Source organism: Salmo salar, chromosome 12 (genome assembly GCF_965601325.2).
Source record: "Salmo salar chromosome 12, fSalSal1, whole genome shotgun sequence".
Lineage (NCBI taxonomy): Eukaryota > Metazoa > Chordata > Actinopteri > Salmoniformes > Salmonidae > Salmo > Salmo salar.
The window spans coordinates 93,867,758-93,894,989 of NC_138302.1; the positions used below are offsets into that span (position 1 = coordinate 93,867,758).

Consider the following 27,232-nt stretch of genomic DNA (forward strand, 5'->3'; position numbering starts at 1 on the left):
TGCTAGCCTCCCCACACTGGCTTCCTGTTAAGGCAAGGGCTGATTTCAAGGTTTTACTGCTAACCTACAAAGCATTACATGGGCTTGCTCCTACCTATATTTCCGATTTGGTCCTGCTGTACATACCTACATGTACGCTACGGTCACAAGACGCAGGCCTCCTAATTGTCCCTAGAATTTCTAAGCAAACAGCTGGAGGCAGGGCTTTCTCCTATAGAGCTCCATTTTTATGGAATGGTCTGCCTACCCATGTGAGAGACGCAAACTCGGTCTCAACTTTTAAGTCTTTATTGAAGACTCATCTCTTCAGTAGGTCCTATGATTGAGTGTAGTCTGGCCCAGGAGTGTGAAGGTGAATGGAAAGGCACTGGAGCAACAAACCGCCCTTGCTGTCTCTGCCTGGCCAGTTCCCCTCTCTCCACTGGGATTCTCTGCCTCAAACCCTATTACAGGGGCTGAGTCACTGGCTTACTGGTGTTCTTCCATGCCGTCCCTAGGAGGGGTGCGTCACTTGAGTGGGTTGAGTCACTGACGTGGTCTTCCTGTCTGGGTTGGTGCCCTCCCTTGGGTTGTGCCGTGGCGGAGATCTTTGTGGGCTATACTCGGCCTTGTCTCAGGATGGTAAGTTGGTGGTTGAAGATATCCCTCTAGTGGTGTAGGGGCTGTGCTTTGGCAAAGTGGGTGGGGTTATATCCTGCCTGTTTGTCCCTGTCTGGGGGTATCATCGGATGAGGCCACAGTGTCTCCTGACCCCTCCTGTCTCAGCCTCCAGTATTTATGCTGCAGTAGTTTATGTGTCGGGGGGCTAGGGTCAGTCTGTTATATCTGGAGTATTTCTCCTGTCTCATCCAGTGTCCTGTGTGAATGTAAGTATGCTCTCTCTAATTCTCTCTTTCTCTCATTCTTTCTTTCTTTCTTTCTTTCTTTCTTTCTTTCTTTCTTTCTTTCTTTCTTTCTGTCTGTCTTTCTTTCTTTCTTTCTCTCTCTTGGAGGACCTGAGCCCTAGGACCATGCCTCAGGACTACCTAGCATGATGACTCCTTGCTGTCCCCAGTCCACCTGGCCATGCTGCTGCTCCAGTTTCAACTGTTCTGCCTGCGGCTATGGAATCCTGACCTGTTCACCGGACGTGCTACCTGTCCCCGACCTGCTGTTTTCAACTCTCTAGAGACAGCAGGAGCGGTAGAGATACTCTCAATGATCGGCTATGAAAAGCCAACTGACATTTACTCTTGAGGTGCTGACTTGTTGCACCTTCGACAACTACGGTGATTATTATTATTTGACCATGCTGGTCATTTATGAACATTTGAACATCTTGGCCATGTTCTGTTATAATCTCCACCCGGCACAGCCAGAAGAGGACTGGCCACCCCTCATAGCCTTTTTCCTCTCTAGGTTTCTTCCTAGGTTTTGGCCTTTCTAGGGAGTTTTTCCTAGCCACCGTGCTTCTACACCTGCATTACTTGCTGTTTGGAGTTTTGGCTGGGTTTCTGTACAGCACTTTGAGATATCAGCTGATGTAAGAAGGGCTATATAAATACATTTGATTTGATACCCTGTAAGAGCTTTTGTGCATAAGCCCCTTTAGTGTCATACATGTAAAATATTTGGTAATGTGTCAATTGTGTGCAGAAAGGAAGAATATTGAATGCCCGAAGAAGGGAAATATTGCGCCTGAATTCTTGAAGTGCCCTGGTGAAGGACAATGAGGTGGTAAGGGTAAGGAGTGTCCAGCGTGTCTCCTATCTGGAGGCAGTGAGAAAATTAGAAGTAACGAGTGGCAGGGAAGAAGCAATGGTAGTAGAGCCACAACCGGGGAAGGTTTCTCATCAACCAAGGGATAGTGAAATTCTACATGCTAAAAATGTGGATGTTGTATTATGTATTGCAATGGTCATAAACTGTACAGCACAAGCAGAAAAGAAGTCAACAAAAATTGGAATCATTGTGAATGCCACTGAAAGTTTATTTGGTATTGTGATTTCACAGACGAGGCAGCGCAATAAATCCTGTCGGTGAATGTAGCCCCATCACAGGCCTCTGAGCCTGTGTAGGGATGTATTTTGGAGGGGACTGTGATTGAAGAAGTGTGATGTTTATTTATTTTTTTGTTTACATGTTTTATTTTGTATGATGTTGTTTTGCCCCTTTCCCGAAATGTGTTTATGTTTGTTTCTTATTCAATACCCGGTCCAGCTGGTGGCTGTAATGTACCATTAACATTTGATGCCAACCGCCGTTAAATCCCATCGAAGAAGAAGAATGTCTCTTCAGACTCGTTTTGACTAATGATTTGTTGCATTTTGAATCAGGCACGTAAACATCTCAATATTATATAGACTTGATATAACAAAGCTATCCAAATAGTGCACATGTGCTATTTCCCTAAATTGTGTTATTTTAATAATGTTTATTTAAATGTAGCTACATTTAAAATACGCTAAATTTACCGAGAGAATACAACGCCAAACAGGCATGTTAGTATCCACCTCTGGGGTCCTGTGAGGAGACGTTGCCGCGGAGGATTCTGGTCTTCTTTCTTTCTAGCCTGGGTTCGTAATCTGCAAACATGGGTACGATAATTTTCTATTTTTAACGGAACGGTTACAACATCTATCAGTGTCTTTTCTATATTGACATGGAATTTCAATGTATTCTTACCCGTTTCGTTATTATCGTGGCAGAACAGGATGTATTTCTAGACATATTCTGAAATTTACCACCAGCCAACTAGCGCGATCTCCGCAACGTGGAGACGGCCATAACATGCCGTCAGTGCTGGCCAGGGCTTCCTTTTCAGTCACCAAACATTTATGTAGCCAGTTACCAGAGTTTGGGTTACAAAGTTATTGAAATGGATGTGCACTCTGCATAAGCAATTTGGTTAAATGTAACTAAATTATTTTCCAATTAACCTAATTGTTAGCTAACTGCTACAGTGCTAACCGCATTTGATGAGGTGTTCATGTCCGGATAATCTTCTGTAGATACCGGTAGTTGGCTGACTGACCAAACAATGTTTTGTTGGACAATACTATTACGTGAAAAGCTAGTTAACTACCACTTAACTATTTACTTTGTATCCCTTCAGGAAAGTGTCGTGGTCTGCGTACAGCCAGGAAGCTGCGTAACCACCGTCGTGAACAGAGATGGCACGATAAACAGTACAAAAAGGCCCATCTCGGCACTGCCCTGAAGGCTAACCCCTTCGGAGGCGCTTCCCACGCCAAGGGAATTGTACTTGAGAAAGTGTAAGTACATCACAACTCCTCTGATATCATCACTAATGATCAGGGCCTGTATTGAGAAAGTGTCTTGTTTGGAGTGCAGATCAGGTTTCAGCCCTCCCCCTGTCCATTTAATCTTATTTTCAGAATAATCTGAAAGCCAAAACAGATTCTAGTTCAGCAGCACTGCTACTCTGGGACACATTAATACAGGCCCTAATGTCTTCTCTGAATATCAATAATGTGTAATGACATGTCATCCAGTATGCCAGTTCCAAATGTTTCTATCCCTGTCTTACAGTGGTGTTGAAGCTAAGCAACCCAACTCCGCCATTAGGAAGTGTGTCAGGGTCCAGCTCATCAAGAACGGCAAGAAGATCACCGCCTTTGTCCCCAATGATGGTTGCTTGAACTTCATCGAGGTAAGAGTTAACTAGTCAGCCTGGCACCCAAGCATTTTTCCAACATAGTGTTTTTTTTAAATGCAACTACTTTAACATTTTTATTTACATCCACTGTGTTAGGGTCTGATGGATGCAGTTTAGTGTGTAAACTGCACCTGATATCCACTAACAAATGCAAGACTCCCCATAAATAACAGGGCTGTCTACAGTGAGATCAAATGAGCATAAATATTTGATGTGCAGCCTGTATATTTTGAATTTAGAAGCACCAGTACGCTTAGAAAAATGTTACGATTCTAGCTTTAATCCTAATATTGTGTTATTTCTTAATTCCATTCTACTTTTTCGATTTGTGTGTATTGTCTATTAGATATTTCTGCACGGTTTGAGCAAGGAACACAAGCATGTGTATGCAGCAATAAAATGTGATTTGATACCTCAACTATTTTCCATTGTGCGCCTATTAATTTGTACATGCATTTTTTTCAATTTAGGTGCATTTGCTCCTTGTAAAAAACATCAGCATAGATCCCTGAATAATCTAAGAAAATAATGTGTGTGTGTGTATATATATATTTTTTTCAATGATGCATTTTGACGTGTGTATTCGGCTTGTTTCCCTTGGTCTTTCAGGAAAATGACGAGGTTCTGGTGGCAGGATTTGGTCGTAAGGGACACGCCGTTGGTGATATCCCTGGTGTACGTTTTAAGGTGGTCAAGGTGGCTAACGTCTCCCTGCTGGCCCTCTACAAAGGCAAGAAGGAGAGACCCAGATCTTAGACAGTTCTGATGGGGAAAGCAATAAAATGTTTTCACAATATCAGTCGGTTTGTTGTGCATTTTGTTGTGATTTTGATATTATGTTGCAGAGATGGGCAACTCTGGTGGTCCTCGGACGTGTATGTTGTTTTTTGTTCCTTTTCCAAATCACCATGTGATTTAGACCTGGGATACCAGGTGTAGTGTGTGTGTGTGTGTGTGTGTGTGCGCCATTGAAAGAATCAGCTGACATCCTGGCCCCAGAGGACTGAAGTTGCCCATCCTGGTTCCTGATCTGAGGGTCTTCTCTGGTTCACTTCTACATGTCCAGGTTGACTATTAGAATGACAACTCAAGCGATTTCTTTTTTTATCAAGTTAATGTCCTCAAGACGTTAGCGCTTGATCGTGCCAGCAGAGCATCAGTGGTGTCGATGTGTTCAGCTCTACCCAAGCTGCCTGTTCTGGCAATTACATCTCCACTTGTTCCATTTGCTGTTTTATTTATAGCTTGTTAGAGGGATTGTAATGGTTTGACATTGGGTGTCTTGATTGGTCGTAGAGTAGATGCATTTCATCTTCAGTCAAGTTTTGCCTCACTGACATGTCACATGTACCCTTCCGGTAATGAAGAGGACTTATTTCATGCCGTGGCATCGTCTGGAACTTACAGGCATGGATGTCAGACAGCTGCCAATAAGAGGCAATGTCTTTTATTTTTCTCAACCATGGTTGGTGTATCTCATTTCCTCATACACTTGCCCAAATTTAGCCACACCTGTCAACATATAATTGACAGTACTTTTTAACCAGTAGAAAAGCTGTCCAACAGATTGTGATCCTTGTTTTGGTGTGGCATGCTGTAGCGATTGATTTCAAAGGTGGGAGCATAGATCGCATTGGCCGGAGCTTTTGTTTTAATAACTATTTTAGTATTGAGCTTGAAGGACCAGACCGTTGAATATGGCAAGAAGGATCTTAGGACATTTTCCACAGTGATACAAATTCCATCTTCCAGAATGTAATATCCTTTCATCCCCATTATTAATAGGATTACATTTTAATGAGTTGATGTTTGTGATGCAATGTCCAATAGTCTAGACATATATTGAGACATGCAGTGTTAACCTGAATGACTAATTGGTGTTGGGTTGGAAGAGGATTTGCTGCAGATTATGAAAGTGACATGTTTGGGGGTAATAGAAAGGATATGAAATGGACAGTTTGAATAGAAAAGATCACGTGGACTCGTGGCCAGCTGCTGCTGAAATTATAATTCAGTGGGGAAATTCTTTCATTTAGTTTAGTACTTTGTCACAGACAGAAAACATGCTGTCAGATCATTCTTATGTTGTGAGAATCTGTACTTTCCCTAATCCTTTTTATACTGAACAAAAAAATAAATGCAATGTGACAATTTCCATGATTTTACAGAGTTACAGTTCATATAAGGAAATCAGTCAATTGAAATTGAAAAACTTGAGACATCTGTGACATTGTGTTGTGTGACAACTGCACAAGAGTGGCCTTTTGTATCCAGCACAAGATCCACCTGTGTAATGATAATGCTGTTTAATCAGCGTCTTCATTTTTTGAAATAATTAGCTTTTTCTGCATACTCAATACATGATTGAACAGAGTCTTCTGGAATGTAACAAGCAGATTGGATCGTGGGATTCCATCCTAGGGGATGAGTGCAGGTACACAGCTTCTTGCTTCACCCTTGTGAACCTTTAGAAGCACACCAGACACAGATACACAGGTCTGCCCAGATAGTAGGATAGTTATACATGTTATGTTGGTCCTGAGATTGTAAACACTTCTCCAGACATTATAAAGAGGTTATAAATTATAAAGTCTGTATCTGGAACTCACACCCTCATCATGAGGATGGTGGCACAGCTTTTATGGTGTGACTTTTTTCTTTCCACAGTCAAGGTATAACAGATAATGTAAATATCTTCTCCGCCATAAGAAAAGGTGAGTAGTGAGTGCCGGTTATGCACTATTGGTTATTTACTGTGTCTCCATAACAGTGTCTCCTTGATAATCCTCTCTGCTTCCTGGTTTGTTGCCAGGTGATGAAGCAGCTCTCCGCCAGCTGTCTGTCAGCCAGAGTGCTTTCTCTGAAGTGGACAACAGAGGCTGGATGCCCCTACATGAGGCCGTTAGTCAGAAGAACCAAAATATTCTAGAGGTCACCTTTGCAGGTTTGTATATCTTTGTCTCGTCTACTACATCCCTACACACAAGGGTCAATTAAATCATGCATTGTTTCGAGAAGATACAATCAAAGGGACATTAAACACCAAAATAAAAGTTTGTCCGATGTTTTCAAAGCTGGAAAGTACACTGAACCAAGATATAAATGCAACATGCAACAATTTCTAAGTTGTTACTGAGTTACAGTTAATATAAAGAAATCCGTCAATTGAAATAAATTCATTAGGCCTAATCTATGGATTTCACATGACTGGGCAAGGGCACAGCCATAGGTGGGCCTGGGAGGAAATAGGCCCACCCACTTGTGTGCCACTGGGGAGCCAGGCCTATCCTCTGGCAACTGCTCTGGTGGACATTCCTGCAGTCAGCATACCAATTGCACGCTCCCTCAAAACTTGAGACATCTGTGGCATTGTGTTGTGTGACAACTGCACAAGAGTGGCCTTTTATTGTCCCCAGCACAAGATCCACCTGTGTAATGATAATGCTGTTTAATCAGCGTCTTCATATTTTGAGAAAATTAAGCTTTTTCTGCATATGGAACATTTCTGGGATTTTTTTATTTCAGCTCATGAAACACGGGACCAACACTTTACATGTTGCGTTTACATTTTTGTTCAGTGTACATGGACACATGCAGAAGAATGGCAATCAAAATAAACGTTCTACCAAAGTCAACATGTTATTTTTGCAACAAAGTTTGTATGTTAAAACTATAAATAAAATGCATATTTTCAGTTTTTCGTTTTTTATGTCACTCGTGCCCATGTGCAGATCAAATACACAGCTAGGAACGCAGATTAAGCTATCTACATGTCCTAAATGCTTAAAAAGATTGCTCAGAAAACCAGGTGATCTAATAAGCGTATGCTTACTTAGACTTTTGACCTTACGCAGATTAAGATAAGCAGAGTAAAGTGTTAACATGACTATTGCTGTACTCTGCCTACTGACATAATCAGTTTAATATTGAATTATTAATGTGCATGTAAATGTTATTTCCACCTAGTGGAGGTGAGGGTCAGATACATGGAAACCGTCAACTAAAGTAACATTGAATTATGGGAAAGTACTAAAACTGAATACACTACACGAAGTCTCTATTTTAAATACTAAATTGTCATATTTTGTGTAAATCATTTGAGAGCTTTAAATCAAATCAATGTCATTTGTCGCATGCGGCAAATACAACTGGTGTAGACTTTATCGTGAAATGCTTGGTTTCGAGCCCTTACCAACAATGCAGAGTTTAAAAATAAAATAGTAACACACGAGGAATAAAATAAAAGACACAAGAATGGACCTATATACAGGAAGTACCAGTACATCCACTTAGCCTAACTTCCTATAAGGTTATCAGGTTCAATAAGAGAGATTGTGGTTGTTGCCAAGAGTGATCTCACGGTTCTCTTTTCTCACAGCATTCCTTCAGAGGAGGCAGAAAGGATAACATTGAATCACTTCAGTGGAGGTGTCTGGTGAGTGATGAGAGATGGGTGATAGTGAGTGACAGGAATCCAGCAGCCTGGGCAGGGCAGCAACCCATCCATCCTCTCCACAGGCAGAAGTCTGGTGACCTTCAAACAACTGGAGTAGCACAGAAAAACAGTTAATGATAACACTCTTCCTGGATGATGCTGTCAGTAAATAATGATGGACAGACACTTTATTACACTGGACGTTTTCACATAAGTATGGGTGGTGATTCAATTGTCTTATTTAAAATAATGCACTGAGAATTCACTTAGAAGGTATTGCATGCATTCTTTTCGCTTTCTAAACTGTTCAATTGTGAATCCTAAAGGAAGAATGTTCATGCAAATAGTCTTTCATGCATCTCTTTCTTATTTACTTGCTCTAATCTATGATCTTTATAAAAGCATGAATTCCGTAAATGTGCATCTGTTTGTGTCTATCAGTAGAAACATGCAGGAGCAGGAAAAGTGTGTCAATGAGTGTCGTTCAGTGTGCCAGAGGTACAGAGAAACCCTGGTCGCTGGTCTGTCTCATGATCAGGTATTTATAGCAGGGGAGGTATAAATAGCCCCAGAATGGAGAAAAACTGATCCCCTTTAAACCACGAAGGACGCCATAGCCACATTACAGCTTGATTACGAAAGGTAAAAGAAAACAAACTGCATCATAGTATAAACCTAGTCTTGGTGTGTTAGATCATATGAAAAGTTAATATAAATGAGTCATGTAGGCCTACACTAAATGTCTACTGTAAGGGGCTTTTCTCTTCAATATGTAAAGAAAAAGTGAAGAATTCTAAAATCCATGAGATTTTTAGCTATAGACCTACAGCCCTTAATTAGATTAAGATTGGAACACTATTACATGTCCTTACAAATGCATCCTTAAAATGGAACATTTGAAACCTGCCATTTCCTGCGCCATGGGTCGTTAAACACATGCATGCTTGACGTATCACAAGGGGTTATGACTCATGACTTATGTGTTTGCATGGATGCGTTTATGAATATTTTGACCTGGATACCTGTTATTTTGTTACACATGATGCAACATGCCAAATTAAATGAGTCTGTAAATTATTGGGCATATCAACCAAACCAACTAAGAGTATTGTTAGGCATAGTAAACAATGTAAACATGGTTGATTGATTGTGAAGGGATGGGCCTGTCACATGCATGCCATGCTATAGGCCATAGGTCATGCCAGGTGATAGTTTGTCTTGTTGAGTTTAGCTGGAGAGATCCCCACTAGAGAGACTGCAAGAGGCCTGGACATGCACTTTGACGAACTAGGAAATGAAGGGGACGACTATGAGGATGTGGACACTCAATACATGATTGAACAGAGTCTTCTGGAATGTAACAAGCAGATTGGATCGCGGGATTCCATCCTAGGGGATGAGTGCAGGTACACAGCTTCTTGCTTCACCCTTGTGAACCTTTAGAAGCACACCAGACACAGATACACAGGTCTGCCCAGATAGTAGGATAGTTATACATGTTATGTTGGTCCTGAGATTGTAAACACTTCTCCAGACATTATAAAGAGGTTATAAATTATAAAGTCTGTATCTGGAACTCACACCCTCATCATGAGGATGGTGGCACAGCTTTTATGGTGTGACTTTTTTCTTTCCACAGTCAAGGTATAACAGATAATGTAAAAATCTTCTCCGCCATAAGAAAAGGTGAGTAGTGAGTGCCGGTTATGCACTATTGGTTATTTACTGTGTCTCCATAACAGTGTCTCCTTGATAATCCTCTCTGCTTCCTGGTTTGTTGCCAGGTGATGAAGCAGCTCTCCGCCAGCTGTCTGTCAGCCAGAGTGCTTTCTCTGAAGTGGACAACAGAGGCTGGATCCCCCTACATGAGGCCGTTAGTCAGAAGAACCAAAATATTCTAGAGGTCACCTTTGCAGGTTTGTATATCTTTGTCTCGTCTACTACATCCCTACACACAAGGGTCAATTAAATCATGCATTGTTTCGAGAAGATACAAACAATCAAAGGGACATTAAACACCAAAATAAAAGTTTGTCCGATGTTTTCAAAGCTGGAAAGTACACTGAGCCAAAATATAAATGCAACATGCAACAATTTCAAAGTTGTTACTGAGTTAAAGTTAATATAAAGAAATCAGTCAATTGAAATAAATTCATTAGGCCTAATCTATGGATTTCACATGACTGGGCAAGGGCGCAGCCATAGGTGGGCCTGGGAGGAAATAGGCCCACCCACTTGTGAGGCACTGGGGAGCCAGGCCCAGCCAATCAGAATGAGTTTTCTCCCACACAAAGGGCTTTATTGAGACAGAAATACTCCTCACCACCCCCTCCTCATACGACCCCGCAGGTGAAGAAGCCAGATGTAGAGGTCCCGGGCTGGCGTGGTTACATGTGGTCAGCAGTTCTGAGGCCGGTTGGACGTACTGCCAATTTCTCTAAAACAATGTTGGAGGCGGATTATGGTAGAGAAATTAACATTAAATTCTCTGGCAACAGCTCTGATGGACATTCCTACAGTCAGCATGCCAATTGCACCCTCCCTCAAAACGTGAGACATCTGTGGCATTGTGTTGTGTGACAAAAACTGCACATTTTAGAGTGGCCTTTTATTGTCCCCAGCACAAGATGCACCTGTATCATGATCATGCTGTTTAAGCAGCTTCTTGATATGTCACACCTGTCAGGTGGATGGATTATGTTGGCAAAGGAGAAATGCTCACAAACAGGGATGTAAAACAAATTTGTGCAGAAAATTTGGGAGAAAAGCTTTTTTTGTGTATGGAACATTTCTGGGATTTTTATTTCAACTCATTAAATATGGGACCAGCACTTTACATGTTGCATTTATATTTTTGTTCACTATAGTCAAATGTGAACATGAGTTCACGTTTCCTTTCAATGACAAAATAATATTTAAAGTATAATGATAGATCATAAGACTGACTTGATGTACTCCTTCCTCAGCGTCGAGTCAAAATGCAGTGCAATGTCGGACCGACCGGGGAAAGACACCTCTGTTCCTGGCGGTGGAGCAAGGTCTGATAGAGAACGCCACCTTTCTGCTACAGAACCATTCCAGTTCTGACTGCCAGGATGACGAAGAGGACTCACCGCTAGTTATAGGTAAACCTGTTTGCATCCTCTGTTATTAATACACTCAAAACATACTGAAGGTTAGTCTCTCGTGACAGACTCCAGCTCACATGATATTTGGTTCTGGGAATAACTGAATGTAGAGCTGACAGAACAATAGACAGTCCAAATGTAAGCCTATGTAGTCCTGACAATGAGAAGAACTCTAGGACATGTAGGATCATTACAGACCTATCCCACTTCTCTCCTTCCATCCAACAGCTATCAGAAACGATCGTCTGGACCTGGCCAAGCTCCTACTGGGGTTCGGTAGCAATGTGAATCTGGAGGGATGTCACAGCAGGACCCCCCTCCATGAGGCTGCCAAGCTGGGACGGGAGGACTTTGTGGAGCTGCTTCTCAGGTCTGGGGCCAACCCAGACGCCAGGTCCGACTATGGGCTCACGCCCCTGGCCCTTGCCGCTCAGTGTGGGCATGTGAAGGTAGTCCAAGCCCTCGTCCAGAAAGGTACAGTAGCCTATGTCAGTGGTTCCCAAACTGTGGGGTGCGCCTGGGTCCCCTCCCCCCAAAATTATATAATTATATGTATATACAGTACCAGTCAAAAGTTTGGACACACCTACTCATTCAAGGGTTTTTCTTTATTTTTACTATTTTCTACTTTGTAGAATAATAGTGAAGACATCAAAACTATGAAATAACACATATGAAAACATGTAGTAACCAAAAAAGTGTTAAACAAATCAAAATATATTTTAGATTCTTCAAAGTAGCCACCCTTTGCCTTGATGACAGCTTTGCACCCTCTTGGCATTCTCTCAACCAGCTTCATGAGGTAGTCACCTGGATTGCATTTCAATAATAAGGGATGCTTTGTTAAAAGTTAATTTGTGAAATGTCTTTCCTTCTTAATGTGTTTGAGACAATCAGTTGTGGTGTGACAAGGTAGGGGTGGTATACAGAAGATAGCCCTATTTGGTAAAAGACCAAGTCCATATTATGGCAAGAACAGCTCAAATAAGCAAAGAGAAACGACAGTCCATCGTTACTTTAAGACATGAAGGTCGGTCAATACGGAAAATTTCAAGAACTTTGAAAGTTTCTTCAAGTGCAGTTGAAAAAAAACGTCAAGAGCTATGATGAAACAGGCTCTCATGAGGACCGCCACAGGAAAGGAAGACCTAGACTTACCTCTGCTGCAGAGGATAAGTTCATTCGAGTTACCAGCCTCAGAAATAGCAGCCTCTGCTTCACAGAGTTCAAGTAACAGACACATCTCAATATCAACTGTTCAGAAGAGACTGCATGAATCATGCCTTCATGGTCGAACTGCTACAAAGAAACCACTACTAACGGACACCAATAATAATAAGAGTATTGCTTGGGCCAAGAAATACAAGCAATGGACATTAGACCGGTGGAAATCTGTCCTTTGGTCTGATGAGTCCAAATTTGAGATTTTTGTTCCAACCGCGATGCCTTGTGAGACGCAGAGTAGGTGAACGGATGATCTCCGCATGTGTGGTTCCCACCGTGAAGCATGGAAGAAGAGGTGTGAGTGTGCTTTGCTGGTGACACTGTCTGTGATTTATTTAGAATTCAAGGCACACTTAACCAGCATGGCTACCACAGCATTTTACAGCGATAAGCCATCCCATCTGGTTTGTGCTTAGTGGGACTATCATTTGTTTTTCAACAGGACAGTAACCCAAAACACCTCCAGGCTGTGTAAGGACTATTTGACCAAGAAGGAGAGTGAGGGAGTGCTGCATCAGATGACCTGGCCTCCACAATCACCCGACCTCCACCCAATTGAGATGGTTTGGGATGAGTTGGACTGCAGAGTGAAGGAAAAGCAGCCAGCAAGTGCTCAGCATATGTGGGAACTCCTTCAAGACCATTGGAAAAGCATTCCAGTTGAAGCTAGTTGAGAGAATGCCAAGAGTGTGCAAAGCTGTCATCAAGGCAAAGGGTGTCTACTTTGAAGAATCTCAAATATACACTGCTCAAAAAAATAAAGGGAACACTTAAACAACACATCCTAGATCTGAATGAAAGAAATAATCTTATTAAATACTTTTTTCTTTACATAGTTGAATGTGCTGACAACAAAATCACACAAAAATAATCAATGGAAATCCAATTTATCAACCCATGGAGGTCTGGATTTGGAGTCACACTCAAAATGAAAGTGGAAAACCACACTACAGGCTGATCCAACTTTGATGTAATGTCCTTAAAATAAGTCAAAATGAGGCTCAGTAGTGTGTGTGGCCTCCACGTGCCTGTATGACCTCCCTACAACGCCTGGGCATGCTCCTGATGAGGTGGCGGATGGTCTCCTGAGGGATTTCCTCCCAGAACTGGACTAAAGCATCCGCCAACTCCTGGACAGTCTGTGGTGCAACGTGGCGTTGGTGGATGGAGCGAGACATGATGTCCCAGATGTGCTCAATTGGATTCAAGTCTGGGGAACGGGCTGGCCAGTTCATAGCATCAATGCCTTCCTCTTGCAGGAACTGCTGACACACTCCAGCCACATGAGGTCTAGCATTGTCTTGCATTAGGAGGAACCCAGGGCCAACCGCACCAGCATATGGTCTCACAAGGGGTCCGAGGACCTCATCTCGGTACCTAATGGCAGTCAGGCTACCTCTGGCGAGCACATGGAGGGCTGTGCGGCCCCCCAAAGAAATGCCACCCCACACCATGACTGACCCACCGCCAAACCGGTCATGGTGGAGGATGTTGCAGGCAGCTGAATGTTCTCCACGGTTTCTCCAGACTCTGTCACGTCTGTCACATGCTCAGTGTGAACCTGCTTTCATCTGTGAAGAGCACAGGGCGCCAGTGGCGAATTCGCCAATCTTGGTGTTCTCTGGCAAATGCCAAACGTCCTGCACGGTGTTAGGCTGTAAGCACAACCCCCACCTGCTGCTGGGTTGTTGCCCTCCTACGGCCTCCTCCACGTCTCCTGATGTACTGGCCTGTCTCCTGGTAGCGCTTCCATGCTCTGGACACTACGCTGACAGACACAGCAAACCTTCTTGCCACAGCTCGCATTGATGTGCCATCCTGGATGAGCTGCACTACCTGAGCCACTTGTGTGGGTTGTAGACGCCGTCTCATGCTACCACTAGAGTGAAAGCACCGCCAGCATTCAAAAGTGACCAAAACATCAGCCAGGAAGCATAGGAACTGAGAAGTGGTCTGTGGTCTCCACCTGCAGAACCACTCCTTTATTGTGGGTGTCTTGCTTATTGCCTATAATTTCCACCTGTTGTCTATTCCATTTGCACAACAGCATGTGAAATTTATTGTCAATCAGTGTTGCTTCCTAGGTGTGGACCGTTTGATTTCACAGAAGTGTGATTGACTTGGAGTTACATTGTGTTGTTTAAGTGTTCCCTTTATTTTTTTGAGCAGTATATTTAGATTTGTTTAACACTTTTTTGTTTACTACATGATTCCGTGTGTGTTATTTCATAGTTTTTGATGTCTTCACTATTATTCTACAAGTAGAAAATAGTAAAAGTAAAGAAAATCCGTTGAATGAGTAGGTGTGTCCAAACTTTTGAATGGTACTGTACATGTATATAATTTAGAAATTGGGTAGTGCATCATCAATTCCTCTTGTCATGTTAGTCATTGCATAACTTAGAGAGATATTTATAACTGGTCAGAAATGTCCAGATCAACTAGCCCATGTCAGCTAACGTTTTTTTTTATTTTGTTTTTTTAGCCCATCGATATTGTTGTAATTTTTTTGTCACTCAAATATCACGAATACACATTTGACATGGCAAGATGTATAGAATTGCAAGAAAATTTGCTCTAAAACGGCAACATTTTCTTTGCACCCCATGACAAAATGTGTAGAATTGCAGGAAATAAGCTGTACATCTGCAAAATTCTCTCCACCAACAAGAGGGGTGTGAACAGTTTGTGTCATGAACAGTGCTTCTGCCCATAGAAATAGACGATGTTCCCCAAGTGAAAACGTACTGTATTAATGTCCCTGTGTCACAAGGTGGAAAGGTGACAGGTCCTATGTCTGGGTTGAGCAGGCAGAGTGAAGAAGAGGCAGACAACAAAAGGGACATTTATTTTCTTAAAGTGGCAATCTGCGGTGGATCTAATAACAAAGCCTATCCCCACCCCTGTTTTAGTAAAAAGCTGAGGGAGGTGCTGGTGAAATTATATCAAAGTGATATAATTTTAACCATATTTTGAGATGAGGCTATACAGTGTTTGTTTACATGTACTTTGTTTACACATATTGGAGTAAAGCAAGCTTATATTTTGGTTCTGATGTGGTACAATTGTTGAACTAAGCTCAGGAGGCATTTATAAATTGTGTTCTTCAAGAATCAATGGTGTACATATCAGATGTAGCAACTGCAGATTGCCCCTTTAAGGCATGTTTTTCCGTTATTTTGTGTTAAACACATTCCAGTTTCTCATTTCTGTTCAATTACTTTTTCCCCATAAATATCATTTTCACTTACTTTTTACTCTTAAAACCAGTCTAGTTAAAATCACGCAAAACATACCAACAAACCAAAGAAATCAAAAGGGCCACAGGAAGGGCCACAGGAAGGGCCACAGGAAGGGGCACAGGAAGGGGCACAGGAAGTGGCACAGGAAAGGGTGCAGCCCAGCAGGCAGGCATCCATACTACTTATTCTCATATTAAACGTTCAGCTCAAACCCGTGACCATTTCATCAACGAAATCATCATAGTCTGCATAGGATCCATCACGCCTCTGCACTGCATCACCCCCTGTGGGAAGCCGCCAGGAAACACAAAACAGGAGGTTGAAATCACATGATCTGTCAATTAACCAATAAAAATGCTTAATTTAGTTGGCATGCAGATAGGTCATACAGTGCCTTGCGAAAGTATTCGGCCCCCTTGAACTTTTCGACCTTTTGCCACATTTCAGGCTTCAAACATAAAGATATAAAACTGTATTTTTTTGTGAAGAATCAACAACAAGTGGGACACAATTATGAAGTGGAACGAAATTTATTGGATATTTCAAACTTTTTTAACAAATAAAAAACTGAAAAATTGGCCGTGCAAAATTATTCAGCCCCTTTACTTTCAGTGCAGCAAACTCTCTCCAGAAGTTCAGTGAGGATCTCTGAATGATCCAATGTTGACCTAAATGACTAATGATGATAAATAGAATCCACCTGTGTGTAATCAAGTCTCCGTATAAATGCACCTGCTCTGTGATAGTCTCAGAGGTCCGTTTAAAGCGCAGAGAGCATCATGAAGAACAAGAAACACACCAGGCAGGTCCGAGATACTGTTGTGGAGAAGTTTAAAGCCGGATTTGGATACAAAAAGATTTCCCAAGCTTTAAACATCCCAAGGAGCACGGTGCAAGCGATAATATTGAAATGGAAGGAGTATCAGACCACTGCAAATCTACGAAGACCCGGCCGTCCCTCTAAACTTTCAGCTCATACAAGGAGAAGACTGATCAGAGATGCAGCCAAGAGGCCCATGATCACTCTGGATGAACTGCAGAGATCTACAGCTGAGGTGGGAGACTCTGTCCATAGGACAACAATCAGTCGTATACTGCACAAATCTGGCCTTTATGGAAGAGTGGCAAGAAGAAAGCCATTTCTTAAAGATATCCATAAAAAGTGTCATTTAAAGTTTGCCACTAGCCACCTGGGAGACACACCAAACATGTGGAAGAAGGTGCTCTGGTCAGATGAAACCAAAATCGAACTTATTGGCAACAATGCAAAACGTTATGTTTGGCGTAAAAGCAACACAGCGCATCACCCTGAACACACCATCCCCACTGTCAAACATGGTGGTGGCAGCATCATGGTTTGGGCCTGCTTTTCTTCAGCAGGGGCAGGGAAGATGGTTAAAATTGATGGGAAGATGGATGGAGCCAAATACAGGACCATTCTGGAAGAAAACCTGATGGAGTCTGCAAAAGACCTGAGACTGGGACGGAGATTTGTCTTCCAACAAGACAATGATCCAAAACATAAAGCAAAATCTACAATGGAATGGTTCACAAATAAACATATCCAGGTGTTAGAATGGCCAAGTCAAAGTCCAGACCTGAATCCAATCGAGAATCTGTGGAAAGAACTGAAAACTGCTGTTCACAAACGCTCTCCATCCAACCTCACTGAGCTCGAGCTGTTTTGCAAGGAGTGGGCAAAAATTTCAGTCTCTCGATGTGCAAAACTGATAGAGACATACCCCAAGCGACTTACAGCTGTAATCGCAGCAAAAGGTGGCGCTACAAAGTATTAACTTAAGGGGGCTGAATAATTTTGCACGCCCAATTTTTCTGTTTTTTATTTGTTAAAAAAGTTTGAAATATCCAATAAATTTCGTTCCACTTCATGATTGTGTCCCACTTGTTGTTGATTCTTCACAAAAAATTACAGTTTTATATCTTTATGTTTGAAGCCTGAAATGTGGCAAAAGATCAAAAGTTCAAGGGGGCCGAATACTTTCGCAAGGCACTGTACCTGTTACACAAGCACATGCTGTATCTTATGACTTGGGCCCATATAAGGGCGTATAATTGGCATCAACTTGTTTTTGTATGTCATGGACTTTGTTTTTGTTGCTCTGTACAAGCGTTACAGATTTGTTGTTGTTTGCTGTTTGTATCAGGGGCCAACGTGGAGTCTATGGCCCAGGATTATGCCACAATCCTATTTGAGGCATCTGCCTCTGGCAACCCTGAGATTATCTCTCTGCTGTTGGAGTATGGAGCTGATGCCAATGTCCCCAAACACACCGGACACCTCCCCATCCACAGAGTCTCCCACAGGGGCCATTTACAGTAGGTGGCACCGGTACTGCACCTTTAACCTTGTCACAGATCTGAGTTTAGTGATTAGAAATCACAATCATATTTCAGAGCTCAGTTGGCCTTTCTCTCTCTCTCTCTCTCTCTCTCTCTCTCTCTCTCTCTCTCTCTCTCTCTCTCTCTCTCTCTCTCTCTCTCTCTCTCTCTCTCTCTCTCTTTCTCACTCACTCACTCAGAGCTCTGAAGATCCTGATCCCTGTGACGACCTGTGACGCAGTGTATGAGAGTGGAATGAGCCCCTTACACTCTGCAGCTGCTGGTGGTCACACACAGTGTCTAAAGGCCCTGCTGAAGGCAGGCTATGACCCTAACTACATGTTGCACCCCTGGGTCCGACGTAACTACGACGACCAGCGGAAGTCTTCCCTGTACTTTGCTGTGTCCAACGATGATGTCCCCTCGGCCAAGCTGCTGCTGGAGGCTGGGGCCATGCCCAACCAGGACCCTGTCAAGTGCCTACAGGTCAGGCCTCATATTCACAAAGTCTTAGAGTAGGAATGCTGATCTAGGATTTTAGATGATAATGGGTAAGATTATATGGACAGGGGAAACCTGATCCTAGACCAGCACTCCTACTCTGAGACACTTTTTGAAAACGGGCCCTCGTGGCTTTTTGTCAAATACCCTGATGACGTCAACACGCAGAAACTCGTTTTTCTCAATCAATTTAGCACATTTTTCAGATGTAAGTTTTGAAAACTCTTAAGTACTAAACTGATAACACTTGTAATTCCCCCTATCTTATATTCAGAACCTTTGATTGTGCATTGATTGTGGTTTCACACATCTTTCACCCCTGAGTCATTCATGCAAAATCTTATGTTTTCTGTGAAATACCATGAGAATTTTTTGTTTAGTCCCCAATACATCAGATAATGACAAGCTGACCATTTAGTCATTTTAACTACCATTTAATCCAATAGCAAAAAATACAAGATACAAATGTCAAAACTGTTCTTTTTGACGTGCTGAATAGAAACAATAGTAGATGGTAAATATCATTTTCCATACATTATTTAACAAAAACTTGACATGCAATCAAAAGAAAGTATAATTTCTGTCGAATGGCAGGTTGTGAGCAAGTTGAGAAATATGTCAGTCTTACAGTTTCATTATCCTTATACAGTACATACTCAGGACAAATCATCAGAAATAGGGATGTTGTGAAATAGTTGGCTCCTGTTAAAATGTAGCACGTGTTGTATGCCATTTCTGCCCCATGCGACATTATACAAGATCACCTTTTCTACATGACTTTGTCGACTGATGCAGTATCACCTGTCAATGTAATTCACATAATGAGTGGAATATATTGTTATATGTACAACCTAGGTATTTCAGCAGTGCATTGTACACTACACTATAATTACAAATGGTAGAACATAGTGACTCTTCCCACTTTGTCCTATTAAAGCACACTGGCTGATGGAGAATGACGATGTAGTATTTACAGCCACATCCATATACAGTGCCTTCGGAAAAGTATTCAGACCCCTTGACCTTTTCCACATTTTGTTACGTTACAGACTTATTCTGACGATACACTGTCCTTTTCTCAGCACATATCAAAGCAGCAGGCTAAAGTTAAATCTAGACTTGGTTTCCTCTATCGTAATCGCTCCTCTTTCACCCCAGCTGCCAAACTAACCCTGATTCAGATGACCATCCTACCCATGCTAGATTACGGAGATGTAATTTATAGATCGGCAGGTAAGGGTGCTCTCGAGCAGCTAGATGTTCTTTACCATTCGGCCATCAGATTTGCCACCAATGCTCCTTATAGGACACATCACTGCACTCTGTACTCCTCTGTAAACAACAAAATGGCGCCGGAGGAGATGGCTGCCGTTTTACGGTCTCCTAACCAATTGTGCTATTATGTGTTTTTTTTCGCGATATTTGTAAATTATTTTGTACATAATGTTTCTGCAACCGTATCTTACGGCAGAAAAGAGCTTCTAGATATCAGGACAAAGATCACTCTACCTCGGATTAGACTAAGATTTTTTCAACAACAACAACAGCAGTAAGCAGGACTCACACGATATTCTCCAAACACCCCACAGGGCAGACATCCCAATTATTCGCAAAAGGAAGCGACGCAGAGGAAGAAGAACCGGATGCCTCGTCCGGACCCGCAGAAGGCAACTAGGAAAGCAACATTCACAAGGCTGCGGGGCGAGACGGATTACCAGGACGTGTGCTCCGGGCATGTGCTGACCAACTGGCAGTTGTCTTCACTGACATTTTCAACATGTCCCTGATTGAGTCTGTAATACCAACATGCTTCAAGCAGACCACCATAGTCCTGTGCCCAAGAACACAAAGGCAAGCTGCCTAAATGACTACAGACCCGTAGCACTCACGTCCGTAGCCATGAAGTGCTTTGAAAGGCTGGTACTCCTCCATTATCCCAGAATCCCTAGACCCACTCCAATTTGCATACCGCCCAAACAGATCCACAGGTGATGCAATCTCTATTGCACTCCACACTGCCCTTTCCCACCTGGACAAAAGGAACACCTATGTGAGAATGCTATTCATTGACTACAGCTCAGCGTTCAACACCATAGTACCCTGAAAGCTCATCACTAAGCTAAGGAACCTGGGACTAAACACCTCCCTCTGCAACTGGATCCTGGACTTCCTGACGGGCCGCCCCCAGGTGGTGAGGGTAGGTAGCAACACATCTGCCACACTGATCCTCAACACTGGAGCTCCCCAGGGGTGCGTGCTCAGTCCCCCCCGTACTCCCTGTTCACCCACGACTGCATGGCCAGGCAATACTCCAACACCATCATTAAGTTTGCTGACGACACAACAGTGGTAGGCCTGATCACCGACAACGACGAGACAGCCTACAGGGAAGAGGTCAGAGACCTGGCCGGGTGGTGCCAGAATAACAACCTAACTTAACCAAGACTAAGGAGATGATTGTGGACTACAGGAAAAGGAGCACCAAGCATGTCCCCATTCTCATCAACGGGGCTGTAGTGGAGCAGGTTGACAGCTTCAAATTCCTTGGTGTCCACATCAACAACAAATTAGAATGGTCCAAACACACCAAGACAGTCGTGAAGAGGGCACGACAAAGCCTATTCCCCCTCAGGAAACTAAAAAGATTTGGCATGGGCCCTGAGATCCTCAAAAGGTTCAACAGCTGCAACATCGAGAGCATCCTGACAGGTTGCATCACTGCCTGGTACAGCAACTGCTCGGCCTCCCACAAGGCACTTCAGAGGGTAGTGCGTACGGCCCAGTACATCACTGGGGCTAAGCGGCCTGCCATCCAGGACCTCTACACCAGGCGGTGTCAGAGGAAGGCCCTAAAAATTGTCAAAGACCCCAGCCACCCCAGTCATAGACTGTCCTATCTACTACCGCATGGCAAGCGGTACCGGAGTGCCAAGTCGAGGACAAAAAGGCTTCTCAACAGTTTTTACCCCCAAGCCATAAGACTCCTGAACAGGTAACCAAATGGTTACCCGGACTATTTGCATTGTGTGCCCCCCCCCCCCCCCCCCCCTCCACTACTCTTTGTTTATCTTATATGCAAAGTCACTTTAACTATACATTCATGTACCTCAATTGACCTGACCAACCAGTGCACCGCACATTGGCTAACCGGGCTATCTGCACTGTGTCCCACCACCCGCCAACCCCTCTTTTTACACTACTGCTACTCTCTGTTCATCATATATGCATAGTCACTTTAACCATACCCACATGTACATACTACCTCAATAAGCCTGACTAACCGGCGTCTGTATATAGCCTTGCTACTCTTATTTTCAAATGTCTTTTTACTGTTGTTTTATTTCTTTACTTACCTACACACACAAACATACCTTTTTTTCCGCACTATTGGTTAGAGCCTGTAAGTAAGCATTTCACTGTAAGGTCTACACCTGTTGTATTCGGCGCACGTGACAAATAAACGTTAATTTGATTTAAACTGGTTATCTCTATATACCCGTCGCAAGACCCACTGGTTGATGCTTATATATAAAAACCTCTTAGGCCTCACTCCCCCCTATCTGAGATATCTACTGCAGCCCTCATCCTCCACAACACCCGTTCTGCCAGTCACATTCTGTTAAAAGTCCCCAAAGCGCACACATCCCTGAGTTGCTCGTCTTCTCAGTTCGCTGCAGCTAGCGACTGTAACAAGCTGAAACAAACACTCAAACTGGACAGTTTTATCTCAATCTCTTCATTCAAAGACTCAATCATGGACACTCTTACTGACAGTTGTGGCTGCTTTGCGTGATGTATTGCTGTCTCTTACTTCTTGCCCTTTGTGCTGTTGCCTGTGCCCAATAATGTTTGTACCATGTTGTGTTGCAACCATGTTGTCATGTTGTGTTGCTACCATGCTGTGTTGTCATGTGTTGCTGCCATGCAATGTTGTCTTAGGTCTCTCTTTATGTAGTGTTGTGTTGTCTCTCTTGTCATGATGTGTGTTTTGTCCTATATATTTTTTTTATTATTATTTTTTTATCCCAGCCCCCGTCCCCCGCAGGAGGCCTTTTGCCATTTGGTAGGCCGTCATTGTAAGTTAGAATTTGTTCTTAACTGACTTGCCTAGTTAAATAACAGTGAAATATATATTTTTATTATTATTATTATTATTTTTCCTCCCCAATTTCGATCTTGTCTCATCGCTGCAACTTCCCAACAGGTTCGGGAGGAGAAGGTCGAGTCATGCGTCCTCCGAAACATGACCCGCCTAACCTCGCTTCTTAACACCCACCCGCACCAATGTGTCTGAGGAAACACTGTTCAACTGATGACCAAAGTCAGCCGCTCTATGGGACTCACGATCACAGCCGGTTGTGATACAGGCCGGGATCGAACCCGGTTACTACATGATTCCATATATGTTATTTCATAGTTTTGATGTCTTCACTATTATTCTACAATGTATAAAATAGTAAAAATAAAGAAAAACCCTGGAATGAGTAGGTGTGTCCAAACTTTTGACTGGTACTGTAAATATTTAGACCCTTTGCTATCAGATTTGAAATTGAGCTCAGGTGCATCCTGTTTCCATTGATCATCCTTGAGATGTTTCTACAACTTGATGGAGGTGGAGTCCACCTGTGGTAAATTCAATTGATTGGACATGATTTCAAAAGGCACACAACTGTCTATATAAGGTCCCACAGTTGACAGTGCATGTCAGCAAACACCAAGCCTTGAGGTCGAAGGAATTGTCCAGAGAGCTCTGAGACAGGATTGTGTCGAGGCACAGATCTGGGGAAGGGTACCAAAACATTTCTGCAGCTTTAAAGGTCCCCAAGAACACAATGGCCTCCATCATTCTTAAATGGAAGAAGTTTGGAACCATCAAGACCCTTGCTAGAGCTGGCCGCCCGGCCAAACTGAGCAATCGGGGGAAAAGGGCCTTGGTCAGATAGGTGACCAAGAACCCAATGGTCACTCGGACAGAGCTCTAAAGTTCCTCTGTGGAGATAGGAGACCATTCCAGAAGGACAACCATCTCTGCAGCACTTCACCAATTAGGCCTTTATGGTAGCATGGCCAGATGGAAGCCACTCCTCAGTAAAAGGTACATGACAGCCCGCTATAAGTTTGCCAAAAGGTACCTAAAGTCTCTCAGACCATGGGAGACAAGATTTTCTGGTCTGATGAAACAAAGATTGAACTCTTTGGCCTGAATGCCAAGCGTCACGTCTGGAGGAAACCTGGCACCATTACTACGGTGAAGCATGGTGGTGGCAGCATAATGCTATGGGATGTTTTTCAGCGGCAGGGACTGGGGAATAGTCAGTATCGAGGCAAAGATGAACGGAGCAAAGTACAGTAGAGTTGATGAAAACCTGCTCCAGAGCGCTCAGGACCTCAGACTGGGGCGAAGGTTCACCTTCCAACAGGACAATGACCCTAAGCACTCAGCCAAGAAACGCAGGAGTGGCTTCGGGACAAGTCTCTGAATGTCCTTGAGTGGCCCAGACAGAGCCCCGACTTGAACCCAATCGAACATCTCTGGAGAGACCTGAAAAGAGCTGTACAGCAACGCTCCCCATCCAACCTGACAGAGCTTGAGAGGATCTGCAGAGAATAATTTGAGAAACTCCCCAAATACAGGTGTACCAAGCTTGTTGTACTGAGTAAAGGGTCTGAATACTTAGTGTATGTAAATATGATATTTCAGGGTTTTTTTTATATAAATTTGCAAAAATTTATAAAAAACATTTTTTACTTTGTCATTATGGGGTGTTGTGTGTAGATTGATGAGGGGGGAAAACAATTTAACACATTTTAGAATAAGGCTTTTACCTAACAAAATGTGGAAAAAGTCAAGGGGTCTGAATATTTTCCGAAGCCTTAGTTTCTCCGAACAAGAATAGACTGACAAGTTTCAGAAGAAAGTTATTTGTTTCTGGCCATTTTGAGCCTGTAATCAAACCCACAAATGCTGATGCTCCAGAAACTCAACTAGTCTAAAGGACAGTTTTATTCCTTCTTCTTTAATCAGAACAACAGTTTTCAGCTGTGCTAACATAATTGCAAAATGGTTTTCTAATGATTTAAAATGATAAACTTGGATTAGCTAACACAATGTGCCATTGGAACACAGGAGTGATGGTTGCTGATAATGGGCCTCTGTACACCTATGTAGATATTCCATAAAACATCTGCCGTTTCCGGCTACAATAGTCATTTACAACATTAACAATGTCTACACTGTATTTATGATAAATTTGATGTTATTTTAATGGACCATTTTTTTTGCTTTTCATTCAAAAACAAGGACATTTCTAAGTGACCGCAAACTTTTGAACGGTAGTGTACGTTTACTAGGCACTACATCATTTTGGTTCAGTAGTTATCAGTTTTGAGCAGTTTTATTAAGTGATAATTAATTGTATTGTTAACAAATGACAAGTGTAATAAAAAGCGTGAGCAGGTGCACACTCAGAGAAAATTATTTAGTGTAGAGGTGCTGACTAACGGTGAAGCTATGAAAACAAAGAGTCGCACACTCCATATATATATATAACCTCCCAGTAATTTATTGGGTAAAAAAACACCAATGTTTCGACATCACTGTGCCTTCTTCAGGGTAATGTTATGAATGTGAACAAATTACAAGAAAATCATATCAAAAGTATAATTAATATTGCATTTTGAAAAGCAGATACATTGATTGAATATGTATCCAAATTGAAAGAGTGATATGGTGCAGTGAACATGTGCCTTTGTGAATGTGTTTGTTGTACTCAGTCAATTGAAAATGCGCTTAGTGTTTTCAAACATGAACCATTATGATGATCTGTTTTGATTGTTGTGCATATAATTGTGAAAATGTACCACATACTTGTGAAAGTTACACACAAAAAAACTGTAATAAAGTAGTGGATTCACCTAGGTATGAAAGAAAGGTGCACTTATCAACACACAGCAACACACACTTTTTTTCCCTCCTGCAGGTGGCTCTGAGGTCGGGTAACCTGGAAATGATCTACGTCCTGCTGAGGTTCGGAGCCAACGTCAACTACTTCTCCCGCATCAATACCACCCACTTCCCCTCCGCGCTGCAGTACGCCTTGAAGGACGAGGTTGTCCTGCGCTTGCTTTGTAACTATGGCTACGATGTCCAGCGCTGCTTCGAGTGCAACTACGGTGAAGCGTCCCATGTTCCTGATGACTATGAGGGCTGGACAAATACGGTCATCAACGACTCCATGGTAAGGGGATATTGGTAGGGTGAATAGGTCCAGGGGTTTCTCTCTGGTCAGGTTATGTGGCTAAGTATTATTCTTTAGTTCCTTAAAGCTAGAATATAAAGTTGCAACATCCATTTTTGGACATGTAAATGAATGATATGTACCCATTGATTCTTGAAGAATAAACGTATAAATGTCTCATGAGTTTAGGTACCCCATCCGAACCCCAAATACACTTTATCGTTTGAATTCAGGATTCTAGCTTTAAAACGTTAGGCTCCTAGTATGCTTATAACAAGTTAGAACGGATTAAGCAATAACTGCAGGCTTTTAGTAAAGTGTTACCTAAAACTGTTATGTGCTTCCTTGCAGTTTTGCGAGGTTATCTCACTGTACTGGTTGAAAGAACACTCGGGACACGTGGTGCGTATCATGATGGATTACGTCGATCACGTGACCTTCTGCTCGAAACTAAAGGCTGTCCTGATGGAACAAAAGCAGTGGCCTGATATCTGCAAAGTTCAAGGTTGGTGGATAAACAAAACAAAACTAGGTGGACAAAACACATCTATGTGTGCTGTTAACCATTCAATGGGAACAGTTATGTTTTCATAGAAGGCATAGATTGTCCATGACTATGATTATGTTGAGGGCCTGGAGTTTTTCCTGAGCATGCAACCTGACCATGGTAAAAATCTGGCCCCTAATTATTGGCTATAATTACTGGAACCTAAATATGTCACTCAGATAGTTGATGAACTAGGCCTACTTAACAGTCTGTAACTGACTAGCTCGTATCTGACTGTGTCTATCATCATCATAATCATCATCCCTCCCCACAGAGAACGCTCGCTGTCTTCAGCATCTCTGTCGTCTGAAGATCCGTAGCTGTCTGGGCCGACTGCGTCTCAGGGCCCCAGTGTTCAGGCATTTCCTGCCTCTACCCAACCGGCTCAAAGATTACATCCTGTACCGGGAATATGATCTCTTCAGCCAGAAGATCCAAGTGGGCTGACAGGAAGAAGTACATGGAGGATGAGCGAAGAAGATAGGCCTACATTAACAATTAGTCAGTGACTCAGCGATGCTATTAGTCAGAGTTTTTTTACTCTTAGGGCCAGGGTGCCCGACGTCGAAATCTTTGAGTATTTTTGGAGGATGATTTGTTCATTGTGCCTATAGCCCCCTAGCTCTACTGTAATTCAAACCTTGCTATTAGTCTGTCAGGCAGACGAGCTGAGCTCACTCACATCAGGTTAAAAGAGTTTACTGTTATCATCAAGTGGAATTTGCTGCTTTTCACCTAAAAATTAGGGTGGGGCAGGGGGGATTGAAGACTTTTGGTGTGTTTCAACATAAAATAAAACCTCTCTCTTTTTTTTGTCAAGTTTCATTGTCTTAAAATTTATCAGAGCTACATGTACAATGTAAAACATTAAGAACACCTGCTCTTTCCATGCCATAGACTGACCAGGTGAAAGCTATGA

General features: G+C 42.6%; 2 protein-coding genes across 2 annotated transcripts; both read left to right on the top strand.

Annotated features, from left to right (window-relative positions):
• Nucleotides 1-2,395: 2,395 nt before the first annotated feature.
• LOC145859558 (small ribosomal subunit protein uS12) lies at nucleotides 2,396-4,457 on the top strand. The gene is made up of 4 exons (XM_082959453.1): nucleotides 2,396-2,576; nucleotides 3,095-3,254; nucleotides 3,532-3,652; nucleotides 4,268-4,457. Exons 1-4 carry the CDS (start codon nucleotides 2,573-2,575, stop codon nucleotides 4,412-4,414), a joined length of 432 nt encoding a protein of 143 aa, XP_082815579.1. The 5' UTR covers nucleotides 2,396-2,572; the 3' UTR covers nucleotides 4,415-4,457.
• Nucleotides 4,458-4,744: 287 nt separating this feature from the next.
• Nucleotides 4,745-27,123, top strand: asb14a (ankyrin repeat and SOCS box containing 14a). The gene is made up of 12 exons (XM_082959452.1): nucleotides 4,745-6,602; nucleotides 8,037-8,735; nucleotides 9,325-9,499; nucleotides 9,733-9,779; nucleotides 9,878-10,009; nucleotides 11,060-11,218; nucleotides 11,450-11,695; nucleotides 17,853-18,024; nucleotides 18,228-18,513; nucleotides 25,509-25,766; nucleotides 26,118-26,271; nucleotides 26,588-27,123. Exons 3-12 carry the CDS (start codon nucleotides 9,366-9,368, stop codon nucleotides 26,758-26,760), a joined length of 1,761 nt encoding a protein of 586 aa, XP_082815578.1. The 5' UTR covers nucleotides 4,745-6,602; nucleotides 8,037-8,735; nucleotides 9,325-9,365; the 3' UTR covers nucleotides 26,761-27,123.
• The last annotated feature ends 109 nt before the right edge of the window (nucleotides 27,124-27,232 follow it).